Source organism: Drosophila miranda, chromosome 3 (genome assembly GCF_003369915.1).
Source record: "Drosophila miranda strain MSH22 chromosome 3, D.miranda_PacBio2.1, whole genome shotgun sequence".
Taxonomy (NCBI): domain Eukaryota; kingdom Metazoa; phylum Arthropoda; class Insecta; order Diptera; family Drosophilidae; genus Drosophila; species Drosophila miranda.
In genome coordinates this window covers 4678655-4697245 of record NC_046676.1, presented here as the reverse complement: position 1 = coordinate 4697245, position 18591 = coordinate 4678655, and the positions used below count along the sequence as shown (strand labels likewise).

The 18591-nt window shown below is 43.9% G+C and overlaps 5 protein-coding genes and 1 pseudogene across 5 annotated transcripts in view; 4 read left to right on the top strand and 2 right to left on the bottom strand.

The window, feature by feature from the left end:
* Positions 1-279: 279 nt before the first annotated feature.
* On the bottom strand, positions 280-964 carry LOC108160433. Its single transcript, XM_017294436.2, has one exon. The coding sequence runs from the start codon at positions 706-708 to the stop codon at positions 433-435; it is 276 nt and encodes a 91-aa protein (XP_017149925.1). The 5' UTR covers positions 709-964; the 3' UTR covers positions 280-432.
* A 653-nt stretch (positions 965-1617) lies between these two features.
* On the top strand, positions 1618-2155 carry LOC108160431 (ubiquitin-like protein 5). The gene is made up of 3 exons (XM_017294434.2): positions 1618-1757; positions 1814-1952; positions 2022-2155. The coding sequence occupies exons 1-3, from the start codon at positions 1719-1721 to the stop codon at positions 2063-2065; spliced, it is 222 nt and encodes a 73-aa protein (XP_017149923.1). The 5' UTR covers positions 1618-1718; the 3' UTR covers positions 2066-2155.
* A 72-nt stretch (positions 2156-2227) lies between these two features.
* On the top strand, positions 2228-2924 carry LOC108160430 (anaphase-promoting complex subunit 15A). The gene is made up of 3 exons (XM_017294433.2): positions 2228-2438; positions 2503-2590; positions 2647-2924. The coding sequence occupies exons 1-3, from the start codon at positions 2310-2312 to the stop codon at positions 2757-2759; spliced, it is 330 nt and encodes a 109-aa protein (XP_017149922.1). The 5' UTR covers positions 2228-2309; the 3' UTR covers positions 2760-2924.
* Positions 2807-4372, bottom strand: LOC117188095 (succinate dehydrogenase [ubiquinone] iron-sulfur subunit, mitochondrial-like). Its single transcript, XM_033391425.1, has 3 exons — positions 4242-4372; positions 3496-3932; positions 2807-3423 (listed from the first exon to the last, which is right to left on the bottom strand). The coding sequence occupies exons 1-3, from the start codon at positions 4302-4304 to the stop codon at positions 3030-3032; spliced, it is 894 nt and encodes a 297-aa protein (XP_033247316.1). The 5' UTR covers positions 4305-4372; the 3' UTR covers positions 2807-3029.
* Positions 4373-5592: 1220 nt separating this feature from the next.
* On the top strand, positions 5593-7480 carry LOC108157946 (annotated as a pseudogene).
* Positions 7481-16783: 9303 nt separating this feature from the next.
* The window catches only part of LOC108160374 (rap guanine nucleotide exchange factor 4), a 37195-nt gene continuing 35387 nt past the window's right edge, over positions 16784-18591 (top strand). The window contains exon 1 of the mRNA XM_017294347.2: positions 16784-17240. The gene's annotated coding sequence lies outside the window, so the exon portion shown is untranslated. The remainder of the gene's footprint in view (positions 17241-18591) is intronic.

Here is an 18591-nt window from a genome sequence, read left to right as displayed (position 1 = left end):
TTTGTATTATTATTGTTGAGAAATTAGCCGCTTATTTCAGTCTTCTATAGATTCATAGTCTAACTGCTCCCATTCATATGCTCATCATTGTGCTTTACCGCTTAAGTACCTATTTTTATGCTCAGAATTGTGTTGCTATTGCATATGTCCAAAAAGCTAACAGTGACGCTCTCGCACGCGTAGTCAAAACCCCAAACTCCAGTCCACTAAATATTAAACACAGAATATGTACATTGTACATTCATATTATATATATGTACATTGTATATGTATTTCAAAAACTACTTTATAATTAATCCCTGAATGGTTATGAATTAAACAAATTTGATAAATTTCAATCAAAGGCCATTATTTTCTTATCCAAAGTAAACAAATTTAATTTATTTTCAGTGTGTAAAGAGTTTCTTGACATACTGTATATGTATTATCTAATCACGTTCGCAGCAACTGCAGACAGTATGGGCCGGAGCGACAACAGGTGCCGCTGCATATTCGGAGGTCAGTGGTGAGGGGTATGCGTCGGCAGAGAAAGGGTGGACCGCCAGGCGTGTAGCACTGCCGCTCGCAGATCATGCCCCCCGCCGGGACTCGGACGGGTGTGGGCCTGCAATGGCCGTTGCGCACTATTTGAGCGTGAGCTTCGAACGGCAGCGCTGTCATCAGCACCATCATCGACAGCAGGACCAACAGTGAGCTGGAGCAAGTCATTTTCGACTCTTTCTGATATAGTTTTATGATCTGCGTTTTATATGTAGTGTGCTCAGTAGCATTGCAATTGAAGCAGAGAAATTTACCGTTTTAAGCTTGGACAAACAATAGAACAGTTTTCCTCCTCCCAATAATGAAAAGAAAAAACCCAACAAAGGTCGAGGAAATGTTTTTTTTTTCAATTTACAAAAGCAGAAAAAAGAATCAAAAAACAATAAATTACGAGCAGATGTTTTTATCAGATCAATGGACTCCTCCGATCTCTTGTTAACAAGCCTCTGCCCAATTGATTGAGAAAAACAAGCTTCAAGAAAGAACGTTCTACCTAAAGTTAAGATACACCAGCATTACATAATAATTATGCCGAGTTTGACCGAGCGAAGTATCCAGGAGGAGGATTGATTTTTGAAGTTCCGTTTTAAAGGAAATGTAAATTGCCATAGGGTATAAAACTTCCATAAGCTCGGAGCTTCCATGCATCATTTATTCGTGTCACACAATCACTTTCAAACAGTTCCACTTTACCGCGCAGCTCTAGAGATTATCGATAGCCTTTTTTTGCTGCGCGAGATTTGCTCTCTTTCAGTGTATTTCTGATTTTCGTGGTTGTTTTTTAAGTAAAGAGGAAGAAGAATTGTACGAAAAGAGGAAGGATAGGATGGACATCCAAGAAGAATTTGCAAACAATATTATATTCCGCGATTTAGCTCAAGTTGCTTACCTGTTTAAATAGAGGGGGGCTGAGTGGGCTAATAATGCCACGAAAAAATGAGTTCTAGTTTCGAATTGGAAAGACCTCACCTCGGCCTGTACGGACAAGGTATATAAGGCAAAAGGGTGGATTTTACATTGCATGCGTTGGCTTTTCTGGGCCGTTTTGCCTCTTCTCCATACCCTCTGTTTCCTACCATTATGTAGCAGATGTGTAGCAAATGTGTAGATCCCGTGCAGTTCTTTTAACAGCTGGCGCAAGAAAATAACTATAAATTGCAGTGGAAATTGTAGACAAAATGATAGAAATAACTTGCAACGATCGACTGGGCAAGAAGGTAAATACCTAAGCATACATAAAGATTGTGGATACAATTTCACACATATCCCGCAGGTGCGCGTCAAATGCAATCCGGACGACACTGTTGGAGACTTGAAGAAACTTATTGCGGCACAGACGGGCACAAAGCACGAGAAGATTGTCCTGAAGAAGTGGTACACAATCTACAAGGATCCCATCCGCCTATCTGATTGTACGTCATTGAATAGTGTACATCCAACAATCTTTTAAACGTTTTCCTTTTTGCATACCTCTCCTGCAGATGAAATCCATGACGGCATGAACTTGGAACTTTACTACCAATAAATATGCATTAGTGATGCCTTAACCTTAAGCATCGCGCGGGTGTCCCTTTTTATAGCTTCTATAGATAAATAAAAAAATTTTTTAAATACATATTTTTTGCCTTTGTTGTTCTGGTTCGATATCTTTTTAGCAATTTTTTTCGATACAGCGACTAGTTGTGGCGTTGCCATATCATCAAGAAGGCGTCTATCAAAACAATAACAAGAGTGGAAATTAAATTTGGACTGTCGAAAAACTCGTAATAATGCCAATGATACCTTTCTTTCCCAGTCTGAAAGTGTCGGTGGCCAATCGCTATTGGCTTGACATGGCGCCAGCATCCGTCAGCGAGGAGGCACAGACCAGGCGCTACGAGGACGAGCGTAGCAACTGGGTACGCACTGCACTCTTCGCCTTAATTTTGGGCCACAATTTGCAACCATTGTTTTCCTTTGCAGCGCGAGTCCCTCAAAACTGCTGGGACCGACTTGCAGCCCTTGGGCAAGATGCTGACGATACCGGGAATCGAGACGGATGATGAAGATGGTGAGTTTAAACGAGCTCGTCTCGGAAGTCCCTTCTATAGTGTCCCTCTTCTATAGCCAACGACGACAGCGAGGACACGGACAGTCACGACGAGGAGGATGACGAGACCAACGATCGCGTCATTCCAGTCACTCAAGACTTTTATCCGCCAGATGATGTTGATGAGTGAGGCGACTTCACCCCCGGCTCATTGAAGTCAATGCAAGGGCAGATGCGTTAGTGGATACACGATTAACTATTTATTTTTCCGTCACACAACGTTCCCTTCAAAAACTGTAATAACATATATAGTTTACTGTAAGCTTAAATAAATTAAAACATTGTAAGCAAATCAGTTGAAGGATTTCGCACTGGATCTGTCGATTGTGTTACAATTTTGCAACTAGTTGCGAACTGGTTTAGGGAAAAGCACGAACAAAAATGATCAGGAAACTGGGCTTTACTTGTGCAGAGCCGCTGTCTCCAGCTTGGGAGCTGGCTTCGAGGCGAAACCAGCAAGCAGCTTCTTGATCTCGGCAATAGCGCGGCCTGGGTTCAGGCCCTTGGGACAGGTGCGCGTGCAGTTCATGATGGTGTGACAACGATAGACGCTGAAGGGATCCTTTAGTTTGCTCAGACGCTCGGCAGAGTTCTCGTCACGCGAATCGATGATCCACCGGTAGGCCTGCATTAGGACAGCAGGTCCCAGATACTTCTCGGCATTCCACCAGTACGATGGGCAAGAGGTTGAGCAGCAAGCGCACAAAATGCACTCGTACAGACCATCTAGCTTGGAGCGATCCTCCACCGACTGCAAGTACTGGGCCCGGCCCTTCTTCTCGCCTGCTTCGTTTCTGTATGAACGAGGTAGAAGTGAGAAAAGTGATGAGAGCCATTAATGTTTTGTGGGCGTTCCATCTACTTACTTGCGCTGCAGCCAGGGCTGAATATTCTTGTACTGCTCGTAGAAGTTGGTCATGTCCGGCACCAGATCGCGCACCACATACATGTGCGGCAAGGGATACACCTTCAGCGACTTGGAGGTGTTGGTATCGATCTTGCTAATGCAAGCCAACGTGTTGATGCCGCCAATATTCATGGCGCAGGAGCCGCAAATACCCTCGCGGCACGAGCGACGAAAGGTCAGAGTCGGATCCATCTCGTTCTTGATCTTGATGAGCGCATCCAGCACCATGGGGCCACAGTCGCGCAGGTTCACCTCGTAGGTCTGCATGTGCGGCTTCTCGCCAGCATTGTCCGGGCTCCAGCGATAGATCTCGAACTTCTTTATCTGCGGCTCCTTGGCCTCCTTGGGCTGGGCCTGTTGATCTAACTGGGCTGTGCCATTGCTGATAGCGCGCAGCTGCAGAGATACAAAGATAATATTAGTCTGCTAGTCTGGTCTCGTGTGTGTAAGTGTGGCAGCCCGAATGTCTGGCTGCAGTCACGCCATAACGATTTTATCCAATTGCTGGGTGCAATAACGTTTACATAATCGAAAATGTTCGTCTTACTTTTTCAAACTGCGACTCATTCGTTGTAAATTTTATCGGTTTTAATTATATCCCAAGCAGTTTTGGCCCGCCTTATATAACTGCACTGGCCGAAAAGCCGCCCGCCCATGAGCTCTGCGGCCAGGAGACACCATTCCCATCTCCCATCCTCTTCTCACCTGGTGACGTGCCGCCAAAGAACTGGCACGGCTCAATACTTGTCTAGCTTCGTTGACCAACATATTCTCGTAGTCTGTTTGGGGAATTGAAACGGCACTGTGTTTGCAATTAAATAAAATTAACAACTTTGTGACCGCGGATTTATCGATAAGATATACCGTCCGATGATGAATTCAAGTTCTTTTTACATATTCCTCGATTTTGATATTCCGACGAATATTACCAGCTATATAGAACATTTAGCCGTGCCCACATAATTTAAGCCCATTGATGAATAAATTTTCTACACAGTTGGTTAGTTTTTAGTCCTTGCTTTTATTGTATTTATTGTAAAAAAAGGTTTAAACGAAAAAGTTCAACAAAAAAAGAGTCGCTATATTGCGTGTAAGCCGTAGTATAGACCTTTGTATACCCTATTTTGTTAATTTTATATGAAAGTATAAATATTGATATGAAGATAAAACGTAACTAATAAAGACCTTTTCTCAAATTGATATTTTTTAGACATATTCATACATATATGATGAGTGTTTTGTATATATACCTCGATCCTGATACCTATTCTTGGTCCCTACAAGAAGACAATAAGCTTTAAAATATCGTTGAAATATTGTAACTAATATTGAATAATATTAAAATATATTGAAAATAAATTGTTTTTGCCTGGGATAACAAACATATTCACAATTCTATAACATCCATTTCCCCCAGGGTATGTGTGCATGGAATGAGACTCATTGTTGTCAACCGGGCCATTACCGATTCAACAAATACGACAAACTTTTATTTGCACTGTTTTTCTTATGGGTTGAAAGTATAGATACACATTTTTGGCTCATAATATATTTCTAAGTGATATTTTGGTTGATATATGGTCGCTAGTTTTCTGAATTTAAATCAAATGAACCAAATACTTTTGGTTCTGTTTCATCGATGCACAGGGAAAATATCTATATTTTTGTGCGATTAACGGAACTTATCGGCCATTTATTTTAAAATAAAAATCTCAACTATGGTTAATTATACAATTTTTCCGTCATTTAGAAGTTATGTTCGGTAAATAATACGTATTCACGTTCGAGCGGTCCCATCGACTATGGTGTTTTCGTGATCATATCATATCATATTTCTGCGCGGCTGGAACCAGGGCGGAACCAAATAAAGGGATAACACTTTGCTCAATCTGGATGATATTGTTATTGGCGAAAGCGAAGATGAGATTGATGACGATGATGAGAATGAAGAGGGGGCTGCAGAAGCGAAACAAACTTATGTCGATTGTGTGAAATGGGTTGAATGATTGCTTCCCTCGATTTGAGAGGAATTCAAAGAGGAAAAAAACGTTGTTTTAAGAATCAATAATACATCGAATCTCAGGAGGAGTTTGGAATAATGTTTCGTTCCAGATTTTGACCCTTGTCTAAGCTGCTGGCACAATTCTTTTCTAAATTTGTTATTAGAAAAAAACAAAATTTAGTTCGGAAGTCTGTAAAATAAGTGAAGTCTTGTAACTCATCATTAAGCGATGAACTCTGTACGCTTGATGTACAGGCGTATCCAATGCGCATCCCAGGGCAAATGTAGAGGTGTGGGACAGCGACGGCAGTACGCCGAGAAATGCGACTCGTTTATTAAGGGCGTTGTGGTGGGCGTGTACGCCAAGGAGGGCGACCGCCAGCCCAAGATGACACCATCCGGCGAGAAGTTTGACGATCGCGTGCAGGGCAAGATCTCGGATCTCATACGCGATACTGGAATAAAAGGCCAGCTGGGAAAAGGCCGAGTCTTCATGAACGTGGATGCGGAGTTCCGTGCGGTGGCCGTGGTCGGCGTGGGACAGGAGGGTGCTGGCTTCAACGACCTGGAGATGATCGACGAGGGAATGGAAAACGTTCGCGTCGCTGCCGGCGTGGGTGCTCGTGCCCTTCAACTGCAGGGCTACACAGATGTCTTCGTTGACTCGATGGAGTATCGAGCAGGCGGCCGAGGGGAGCTCTTTGGCCGTCTGGCGCTATCATACTAACCGGCGCCTACCGACCCGCATACACATTCCCAAATTGGAGTTGTACGACTCTCCCGACTCGGATGTCTGGCTGCGTGGCCTGTTTAAGGCCGAATCGCAGAACCTGGCACGTCGCCTGTCCGGTACGCCGGCCAATCAGATGACGCCCTCAATCTTTGCCCAGTCAGCGGTGGATGCCCTGTGTCCCTGCGGGGTATCCGTGGAGGTACGTGGCATGGACTGGATTGAGTCCAAGAGCTTGAACAGCTTCTTGATGGTGGCCAAGGGCAGCTGCGAGCCGCCGATCATCTTAGAGATCGCCTACTGCGGCACCGCACCCAAGGACAAGCCAATCCTCCTGCTGGGCAAGGGTTTGACGTTCAACAGCGGGGGTCTCTGCCTCCGTCCCAAGGACTGTTTGTCCATGTACCGCGGCTGCATGGCTGGTGCAGCAGCCTGCGTCGGCGTCATCCGTGCCGCCGCCGCCCTGTCGCTGCCCATAAACATTACGGCACTGCTGCCATTGTGCGAGAACATGTCCTCTGGAATGGCGGCCAAGCCTGGCGACGTAGTGACCCTTCTCAATGGCAAGTCGCTCGGCTTCGTGGACGTCAGCAAGGCTGGTGTGGTGGCAATGGCCGATCCCTTGCTCTACGCTCAGGCTGCATACAAGCCGTGCATGGTCGTGGACGTTGCAACAGTTGGCTTTGCCGTCTGCCCAGCACTGGGAGGATCAGCCGCGGGGTTTTTTAGTAACTCCAATTTTCTATACAAGCAGTTCGAGAAGGCCGGGGCCCTTACGGGGGATCGCATTTGGCGGCTTCCCCTGTGGCGCTACTTTAAGGAACTGATCATGCCGAACGAGACTTTCGACATCAGCAACCGCGGACGTGGTCCCGCCTCCAGCTGCATCGCTGCCGCCGTTCTGCACGAGCTGGTCCCTTGCGTCGATTGGGCCCACCTGGACATTCGCAATGTGGGCATGCTGACGCGCTACAACCCGCTGCCGTATCTGCTGAAAGACTGCATGACTGGCCGACCCACACGCACCATCGTTCAGTTCCTGTATCAGATTGCTTGCCCAGACAGAAAGTAATCTGATTTAGTTCGTTACCTAGAGGTTACACTACACACGCACACAAGACATCCACAATTTTATTGTTTAATTTTAATCCAGAATAGCTTTAAGGAAGAAAAGACCATGCTTTGCGAAGAAAATCTCCATATTATTATGCACATGCATATTTCATATTTGAGTGGTAGGTGGAAAGGGTGCTTCTGCTGTAGCCTTACAAATTGTTGGGGAGAGGAGTCTGTCTTGTCGTGGCAGCTCATAACTGGCGAGAAAAAAAGGAGCAGAGGATGGTTTGGCTTACTAGAATCGTGCTTAAACTAGTTTTCGCAGGATCCACACAGATTCTGCACTTGACGATCAGATTAATGATTGGAAAATGTGGCAGTCTCTTTACTCATAGTAATTTAATCAAAAGACGTATTTTTAATTTTATTAGCAACCCAAAGGACCGCTTTGAAGAAAACCAACTATCTCCCTGATAGATTTGGGACTTTACAAATCTTTAATAATTTTTGTTTCCAAATATTTTTTACAACTGGTTTTTTTCATGTTTTTATTTAAGGTTGTTGTGCTTCGTTTTTACACTTCTTAAGTATCTTTCAACAGGGTATATGGAAATTCTGAAAATCTGAAAAGCTGACAAATGCAGCTATCAGTCGACCTAAACACTTTGTAGGTTAAGGTTACCGTCTGGTAAATATTAAGCTTTATAATTCAAGATAAATGTATAATTTTTGCCTGATTTTTTTTTTTATATTTTTGACCTTTAAAACTCAGCAAAAGTTGACATAAATTATATTTTAGGCTTTCTTATTCTATTTTGATAGGTTTATTAATTAGGTGTCGTTTAAGGTATTGTATGAAACAATCAATGGATAAACGGTTAAGGTGCAGCAGTTTGACCAAACCTCAATGCCTCATTTGGGCGTTTAATTCCGTTACTCGAAATACCTTTTTTTTTTACAAAAACAGTTTTTAGCGGTGAAATGAATCTAAGAAAAAAAAAAATTGTAATTATTAAATAATTTGCAAGACCCAAATTTATATAAGAAAGTCCTTTGGATTCACAGTGGAAAAAAGAGTCCATTTTTTTGCATAGTGATATCGGGCGACGACAACGGCTATCCTCCAAAACTTGTTTATATAATAGAGGGATTTCTGTAAATATATTTCTCCCGCTTTTCCAACACTGCTTGGCAATTCATGTAACTGACAGCCCTACTTGTTGGTTCGAAACATGACTAAAAGTACCCGCGAAACTCAAATCATTTTCAGGAAGACCCTTCTAAAAGAAAAAGAGATACTAAATCAAAGGAAAAGAACCACATTTTCTGTGCAAATACGATTTTTCTTAGTCCGGCAACACCAAATGGATTATCAAATTCAATCAGATATCCAAAATCTCGAAACGACAGAATCCATTAACCAAATTGACAAATTAAGGTAACTGGAATCTGTACAAAAGCCAATGATGAGGTGTGTGTGTTCTTGTGGATGTGTCCCATGGATGAGCAAACTTATGAACTATACTCAACGTAATGAGTGTTCTAATAGTGCTCCATTGACAACTTTTAATTGAGCGGGCTTTGATTGAATTTCCGCATCAACCGCTGGTCAGGCAGCCAGCGCCTGTCATTGTTTTTCCTTGGCCAAGATCTTTGGCTTAATGGGCACTTGACAAGTGCCGGGACCAACTATTATGTAAAACTTTTAAATGGCGTTTGTTGAACCCCAGGAAAACGGAGAGCGGGAGAAGCCCCTTTGTCAATTGTTCAGTGACCTTTTCTTGCCGGAGAGAAGGAGAGCGGAGAAAAAGTTTTGCGGACTGCCGCCCCATTGCCTTCCAATTCGCACCTAGGAAAGAAAAAAAAACCTCAAGTTCAGGGAAAAACAACCAGGAGTGGGACTTCAGCCTGCTTTATGAGTCGCTGCCTCGACTGAAAAGAAGAGCAAAACTTTCTCGATGTTAAAGCAAACAGAGATACACTAAAGATACAGCTCAGGGAAGCGAGGGATGGACGGACTCCACCTGCTTCCGTAGCTCAGCCCCCATTAAAGGCAAATAAAAACAATGGCCAGAACTTAAATCAAAACGTTTGAAGAGCACGCCAAGCGAGAGATTTTATTTTTGTTCTCGGAATTCATTCGGCAAGTACGAGAGAGCGATAGGGAGGCCGAAACAAAGTCCTTTCGATTTATCTCCTCGGCTGCGAATTGTTCTAATTTCATCTTGAGTACTGCCAATGCATGCAAATGACGTCCACGCTGGTGGGCGCCGACTAACTACTCAAGCATGGACTGGAGAGGAGCCTCAAGACTTGTTTGCTTTATGTCTAAAATCAAGGGAGGCTGTCTGGCTCACTTTGACGGGTTTGGCTCGAATTGACCCATATAATTAAGCGCCAATACATATTCCACATGATGAATTGAATTCCCATCGTCTATGTGCTTCAAATGGATATTCTTTCAGCAGATTTTAGTCCCATAAAGAAGGCTCTACTGTGGAAAAATGATTGATTTGCTGCTATAACAACCATTTATCTATCTTTCTGGCGACAAATACACCAATGTCTGTGTTTGTGTGTGTTTAGGTGACAGCTTGAATACCTTTTCAATAGGGCTAACAATAGACGCAGGCAGCACGAAAATAGCAATTTTATTCGCACATTTGTCTGGCTGCACGTCTGTTGGCCTGCTGTTGGTGAGTGCTAGTGTGTATCCGTGTTAACTGTGTGACAATATTGTCAAAGTTTTGTGTATTAAACTGGCATTCATACTCGGCAGTAGTCGTACGTCATTTCCCCGGGGAGCCATAAAAAACAGACACCCACGCAGACGCCTCCCGCCAATGTAATGCGACAGTCCTTGGTCCTCTGTCTGCCGGTGTGTGCGACCACTTGACGCAGTTTTGTTACATGTTCCAATGAATTATTTATGGAGAAATCCTCGGCGCAAACATCGATAGCCCCTTGTTATATATGTGGGAGATTCAATATGCCATTATGCCATTAAAATGGCAGAAAACCCTACGTAAATTGACACCAATTGCCGACAATTGGCCCAAAAATTGAGGCGGCATTCCAGGGATAGGCGCAAATATCTGGCTTACTTAGCAAGGGGTCGGGTCTCAGAAGTACATATATTTATCCAGAATAGTTGCCAGATCTCTAAAAAAAACAGTGCCTCGGCATGCGCTGACAGCTTGCTTTGAGTGCAAAATCTTGTTTTATTTTAAATACATTTTTTATGCTTCCGTTTTACCTGTGTTCAAGGGCCCTGCAATGTTAAAGCCAGGACTTTAGCGAATAATAAAAATATATGTATAAAGAGAGGGAGAGCACTGGGAGCTACAGCACCTGTGCGGAAAATAAAAAAAGGGGGAAAATACGAGCCAAAGTTGCCCTCAGCGATACCAGGTATTCTTCCTTGCAGTTGGGGAAAATGGTTTTGCTGGATGCTTTTTAATTTAAACCAACTCGAGAGGGCGGTAGAGCGGTGTAATCCAAGAAGGGCAGAAAAAACTATTTATCAACCTGATAGCGAACGAACTGGTCGCCAAGTCACGCGGGACCTGCCTGTTGACAGTGACGACAGCCAACAGGCAGCAGGCAGCAGGCAACAAAGATGTCAGGCCGAGACAGAAGGCTCAAACAAAACTCAAACAAGTTATCAAAAGCGCATCAAGCGCGACAGTTCGAGAGAGTCCCCTCCTCCCCTCCCATTGTCGTGACTGTAACTGGAGCTGGAGCTGGATCTGCTGTTGGCCCTCATGCTGGATGGGCGCTTAAGGCACGCACGGAACGATGGCTGCTTCGGATAGTGGCACGTAGCAGAGGGTCCATTATTATTACTATTGTTGTTGCTGCTGGTAGCGCAGGCCGGGCACGAGTACGGCATAAATGAAGGCGAAGGCGTTGTTTGGCACGTTGACAGTCCACAACAGCAAATGGGGGCCAAAACTGGAATACAAAACACGGAGAGCAATCCATAGGAAAAGTTTCTACGCCGAGAGATGTGTGAGAATATATTAGGAGAGAGCTTGAAGGTTAATAGGTTCCAGCGAATAACTACTTAATCATGGCTTTTGTCCTTGGTGTATCATGAATAATTCCCCCAAATTTGCATGACTCCAACCAATGAAATACTTATAAATAAGTAAGGCTACATGTGGGTCACAGATAAGTGCTCACATCCCTCAAAGACAGTACAGTATTTGACTAGGAAAAACAAGGACAACAGAGTCCCTGATTCTGGTCCCGGACTCTGCTCCTAGTTCTGGCTAATGTTTGCACATTTAATAGCCGCTGGGCTGCCTTGATTAAATACGCAAACACAGCCAATAACACACAAACTGCACAACAAGACTCTAGCCAAATGCGATATTTGTACAATATTTGCTCGCCGCGCAAGGGTCTGGGCTAATCAAACAGTCTGCTGGGTGAAGAGTGGGGAGTCCTTTCAAGGTCGTTTCGGGCCTGTCTTTAAACGCTGTTAATGCGATTCCCATGCGATAAGCGTCGCATTAACGCAGTAAGCCACAAGTAATCAGCAACCAGACAAGAATCCGGCTCACACCTGAGCGCCATACGCCATCAGCCATCCGCCATGAGACATCCGCATTCCGCAATCTGTAATCCGCAGTGCGATTCAGGAGCCATAAAAGTCGCTACGAGAAGGCTTTAACGGCTACCCCAACACCGACACCGACCCCGACCCCGATCCCGACCCCGATCCCGACCCCGACCATGGCCCCGGCCCGTGCTAAGCAAGGAGCGTGAAGCCTGTTTATTAACCTGCCCGGACAGGTTGCTTAAACTGCTCGGCCGCTTATGCAAATGTATGTAAAGTGTTGTACGCGCCACGGCCAAGCACGGAGAGAGTAAACCCTCAAAATGAAGTGAGAAAATAAAATTAAAACTTACACACTCAGTTTGAGCAGGTTTTTGCTATACCCAGTCCCCAAGTTTGAACCGTGTTTTCTTTACCCAGCTCTCACCGGAACCCTCCTGCCGCCTCTGCTCTGTGGAGTTAAGAAATAAATTTCGAACAAGTCAAAGGCAGAATAGAGTGGCCGAAAGCACTGACTGGCTATAGAGATATAGACAAAAAGAAAGGTAGAACAACATGTAAATTGCTTGCGGTATCGCTGCTCGGTTTTTCTAGCCGATGGAGCACAGGTGGTGCCGCCGTTCTCAGCACCCAATACCAAACCCAACGCGAGCATGAATGGGTTCGGTTCCCTGCTCGCACCCTAGTCAAAGAACCCATTAGAACAGCTGCTGAACGCCATTGAACTTTCCTCAAGGTGCCAACAGTTTCTGGGCGGGGGAAAGTTTTCATTCATCGGCATCGGCTCGCCGGCATCCATTAATTAATCCAATTATAGAGCGATTAAGGCCCGAATTGCACCCTACGCCATTCGCCACGTGGTGCCGTCAGCAGCATTTTAATTGCATCAATATGCTCATTCCCTCAGAAGGAGCATTCCGGGTACTGCAAATAATGAGGAAAACAATGCAGCGAGCACACTCAAAGAGAAAACGAATGAATATACGAGTTCTCTCAGCCCAATGTGCGGCTGGGCTTCCCTACCACTCACTCTATAATTAAATCTAAAAACAATTGCATAAAATTATGCTCAACAAAGCGAGAAATTAGTTTTTTAGTAGGGGTGTTTCTGTTTCCTCCAAGCAATGACCTGCCCTCCTCTGGCTGCACTTGCTGGTAGTTGGCTTGCAGATGACAGCGTTTGCCATTTATTCTCGACCATCCCAGCGATGTCCTCACAAAATCTCATGGCCTGTCCTCCATCCCTTCATCCTTTCTCTGGGTGTTTATGTTGAGAGTTTTGTTGCTTTCAAGGATGTCTTGATTTGCCGAGTCTTAATTATTAAAGCAAGTCTGGGCCACTGGAGAAACCCTTCTGCCATTTAACTGAGCTGAAGGAGCCGCCTTCCAAATTGTATGCGTAATTATGAGCGTCCCGTCTGGCGGAGCAACAGCTGCAGAATGAGGACAGCCAGGACAACCCAGGGGACAGCAGCAAACACAGTCTCTGTCATCAGTTTGTGCTGCTAGCTAAAAGTTAATTTTAAGCACACATTTCACCGAGCTCATTAAGCACACAGTTTGCTCTTCCTCTGCTCCGCTCTGCTCTGCTCTACTATGCTTATTCTCGGTAAATCGCGTGAATAATCAAGTTTTTGGTTGAATGCAAATGAAGGGGGAGTCCATTGCGTTTATTAACTTTTGATTTACCAGGATTTTCAATGGATTTTGGCAGCATTTAGAACAGATTCGATTGGGTGCAATCTAAATATTGTGGGAATTTACAATGTACTACATCAAATACGGCTCAGTTGCCGAATGCGAATGGCTTCTGACTAGACAAATAAGAAATAAACAGGCTGTTTCAAATTCCATTAAGCGTTTAAGCACTCATTTAAAATGTGTCACATGTTAGATGGGATTTATTCAAGAAAAGTTAAATTAAATTGCTTGTCCAGCTGCTTGTAAACATTTATGGCACATCCGATAAAGTCCAGGCAGCCCGCAAAAGTAGGCTATGTTTTAGTTGGTGGAACTATTTTCAGGCATCATGAAGCCTGGCTGGAGGTAGAATGTGTGTGTGTGTTCATTACCTTGTCATGAGAAGGCTCCAAGCAAGTCATAAACTCAGTTTACATTTTAGCTTGTGTGTTTCCGTGCGGGACCTCATATATCGGCTAATCAAATTACGCGGCCATAATTCACATACAAATTTGCATGGGGATAACAGGTAGGGACAGGCAGGCAGGACGATGTGGGCCACCTTAACAGGCAATTTGAACGCTGAACGTTGATTGAATAAGCGTTAATGCAACTAAAGAGTAAAGTGTAATGACTAACAAACACAGACACATACACAGACACTCTACCAATACCAGTGAAATCAGCAGGTGGAGAGCAGGTACAATCCAGCGCCATAAACACATACTAACAGCTATCACGCACACACCCTGACAGGTGGACAGACTGACTCACTCCCTGTCATGTCCTGTGGAGCAAGTTAAGCCCACGCCCAGGACAAGGACAACACTGTGTTGTCGATCAATGTGCAACAGGATTTTCCTGCTAATGGCCAGCACACGGTGGACTGGGACAGGAAATGCCATTAGTACAGGTGGCAAGAAGCGCCGATAATGGGCAGAAAAAAAGAAAAATGCATTAAAGCTGCCGCAGAAACCAGACATTGTAGCCTCTCTTATGACAGCCAGGCCGGGACCAGGCGACAACAGGATACTCCTACCAGCTGAGTTTATTAAAAACACATTTATCATAATTACCGACAGGGCTGTCGTCGTGTCGCGGCTCGCGTCCCTCGTCTCTCGTCTCTCGTCTCGCCTGCCCAGCGAACATACATACTCGCACTCATCTACGGCTTGAAAGAGAAGGCAACGTAGCCCATCAGCATGTGATGACAAATTCAACAGGCAAAGCGACCGTAAAAATTCCTGGAATTTCCTTGCAGAATGACCGAGCAGAACCGAAGCGAACCGAAAAAATATCTACGATGGGCAGCACATAAAAAGTGCTACAGACAGGCACACCACACACCCAAAGCGGGGGGGACGTGGACGTAGAGAGCCAGAAGAAGTAGGAGAAAAGAATTTATACTCGTTGAGGGGGCTGTACTATGGGACCTGGCCTAGAACTGGCGGAGGGAATGATTCATGCGGAAATAAAGGCACTCGAGAGTGCCGTAAATATTACGACTGGCGACCATAGCAACAATATCAAGCAGATACCCCAAAAGGTAGCAAAAACAAAAGAAAATCTTTGCATTTTCACACCTTTTCATGGGCATTGGCTCAGTCGACGGACTGGGATTGAATGGGCATCAGAGGATTTCCCCGCCTGCCATTGACACATCCACGCCAGGACACATTGGACAGGCAGGCCGCTATCTGCCGCTGTTCTGCATTATTTAATTGACACGTTGATTGTTTTGTATTGCAATTCCATTTAATGTGCAATTTCAGCCAAGTGTGCTCACACATCTGTATGTATGATGGAGCACTGGGCAGGGGGCGGATTGGGAGCGGGAGCGGGAGCGGAGGATGGTTGTCAGTCAGTCGGCCAGACAATTTGCCTGTTGAAGAGCTGCTCGAATGCGACGACTCACCAAATAAACGCTCAACAGTTTGTTGCCAAGAAGCAGCAACGGAGAGAGGAGACATGTGGCAGCAGCATGTTGCTGGGAGGAAATGAATGAATGATGGCTCCGAAATTCTAACGGGGGTACGGTAAAAACACATTACAGAACTGATACCTCTGATACAACTTGACACACTCTGCAGATAAATTTATAAAATAAATAAAATACATCTTGCAAGATTACCGCTAGATCAATTATATCCGATCTGGCAGGTATGTGTACATATATAGTACAACACAACCCCAATTACCCTAAGGTTTTTAGATGAATACGAATGAATATTTCCAAGGGGGATCGCAAGGACTCAAATGTATATCCTAGTCAGACCTAACGCTCAACACCCGAAACCTTGTCTACGATATTTTGAATAGTTAAAAGAAAAAAACGTCCTAAATTATAGATTTCTTCAAGGATTTTCAAGGCACACAAAATGGATGCTTATCGGTGTAAAACTTGAGATGAACAGGATTTTGTTTGCAACAATGGTTTAATTTTTTTTTTTTTTTTTTTGGTTGGTTAAAATGAGTCTTTTTCATTATTTTATTTTTTTTCACTTTTTACTTTTGACGCAAAAAAACGGCATTTGGTCAAGAAACGATGAATCCTACAGCCGAACAATGTAAAAAACATAAGTAAACAATAAAAATCACAATCGATAGACATCTTTTTAAAATTTGCTAAAATGAAGTGGAAATATTGAGAAAAGATTCCACCCGCACAATCGATTTATCACTTTCTGAATTGGTTATAATACAAATGATGAAATTACAATTAATTTCAGATATTTGTTATTGAAATCAGAAATAGCTCCTTTTTTTAATCTTAAAAATACAAATTAAAACATTTTTTCTTTGTATAATTCCTATATCAATTTGTACAATAGAAATCTGGGTGATATACTATGTGGTCGAGTACTACTCGAGACATTTTGACAACAGAAATGCAGGTTTTTGCCAACTGTGTCTGCTATTCAAAACTTGTTGCTAAACGAAAAACGCGCCAAAATGTTCGAATTGAAGCTTCAAAAAAGAAGAGACGGAAGGAAAAGGGACAGGTAAAAACAAAGAGAGACGCAAATACCGCACCACAGCCATCAGCACTGCAGTCAGCGCCAGTGGGAGACTTCCAGAGATTTTCGGGGACGCAGCCACAACCCACCTCCGCAGAGTGCGGAGGAAAAACTCACCTGTTAGGCGCAGGACAGAAGTGTGGTGAAGAGAACACTTGCTCGGGCACTCGATGCTCGGCGAAACAGTTGCGACGCGACTACGAAATGTAACGGAAGTTCGAGCGGCTCCCCAAACAGTTTCAAAATTCCCAAGTTAGCTCAAAAACTATTTGTATATACAACACAACTCTTTGAAAAAAAACTGGGAAATTTCAAACATAAATTAAAACAAAAGTTATTGTAAATACAGTGTCAAAAGAATTTTGAAATTAATTACCCATCGCTGTTTTCGCTTTTTGTTGTCGGTTTTTGGCTGCCACGGAGTGTGGGCTAAATGTTTGGACCTGGAAAAACGTTCAGTTCGGTTCAGTTCCGTTCGGTTGTGTCGGAGGAGTGAAAAGATTAAAATTGAAAACTAAATACTGAAAGGAGAACGGAGTGCGGTGTACGGAGAAGTGCCGTTTGGGTCCTTTTAGTCTTCGGTTTCCGCTTCTTCTGATAATTTTATTGAGTTTTCCGCCTTGTTGATCATTTGGAAGGATCGCGCTGTTCAAACGTAAGTTCTGATTCATTGCCCAACTTTTTATTTTGCCAGCTGTAACGGCAGCAGTCGAAAGTTGAAACACATTTATGTTAGCTCAAAAGTTTCCCTACTGCCGTTTGTTTAATTAGAAACTAAGTTGGAAAACCCTAAAGTGGAAATTACTCGAAACATCTGTTTCCCGACTGCCAGCATCCGGATGCCCGATTCCCGATTTGCAATTCCCGACATTAATTGAATTCAAATTCCCCGCTGCCACTCGGCTGACAGGACCAGAATAGCCACCATTTTTTGGGACGTGTGCGATAGTGAGCACTTATCGCTAGGGCCCACGCAAAAGAGCGACATCATCATCAACGGCGGAATTATCAGGGGTTTCTTCAGATATAAAGAGATACGATACAGAATGTAGCATAAGCTGGGGCACCTTCCGCCGCCCACGGTAACGTATACTTGATGGCCAGCTTAATTATTCATAAGAGCCGCTTCACCAGAGACTGACAGTAATTATTCCTTCTGCATTTGCATTTTTCCTTACACTGCATTTCCCCTGGCATGAGTATAAGCGTCCCCGCTCCCCGTGCCTTTATAAATAATGTTTTTTTATCCATTGACGCAGAGCCATCTAGAAAGTACGGCCGCCATATAGATATACTCGCAGATAATGGATCGAATGGGTAAACACAACGTTTGATAGTGGCTTGTGCATTAGGGTGACTCAGGCAGCCCGTATGATCTGGAATCACGTATTTCCTGCTTACATTATCCAGTATTTTTGTCCAGTGGTCGCTCAGATAAGAACAGATTGAGAAGGGAAATCAGATTGCCCATTGACAGCACATTAAGTATACGCAGAGTGTGTGTGTTTATTTGTTTGTTTTTGTTAGTGGAGCAGGAAGAGCATCAGGAACAGGAGGAGCAGGAGGAGGAACGGGTAATCTATTGTTATCTAGAAAAAACTATTGTTGTATTAGTTCCCCCGACAGTTTAACAACTCTGTCTCTCTCTCGCATCAGTCCCTAGCTCTCATTGCCTCAAAGCTTTTTTCACAGATCCTGCTTTTGTTAAGAAAAAAACACACAGAAGCAAGCATTAGGGCCTTGAGGCCAGCTGTCAGCAGTTGGCAACACATTAGTACGGGCAAAGAGAAGGCGAGAGCCGAGAAGCGACGGGATAAAACCCTTTTTTTTTGGAAAATGTAAAAGCAACAATAAGAACTGACATTAGTGCAAACAAATACCAGCTTTTACATCTGTTTGTGGCATTTGCTATACACATACACATACTATATATCTGACTTTTCAGTAGCCATTTAGACTAATTTTTGGGCTAACACTAAGTGAAATATAACTCGAATTTTCTCGTA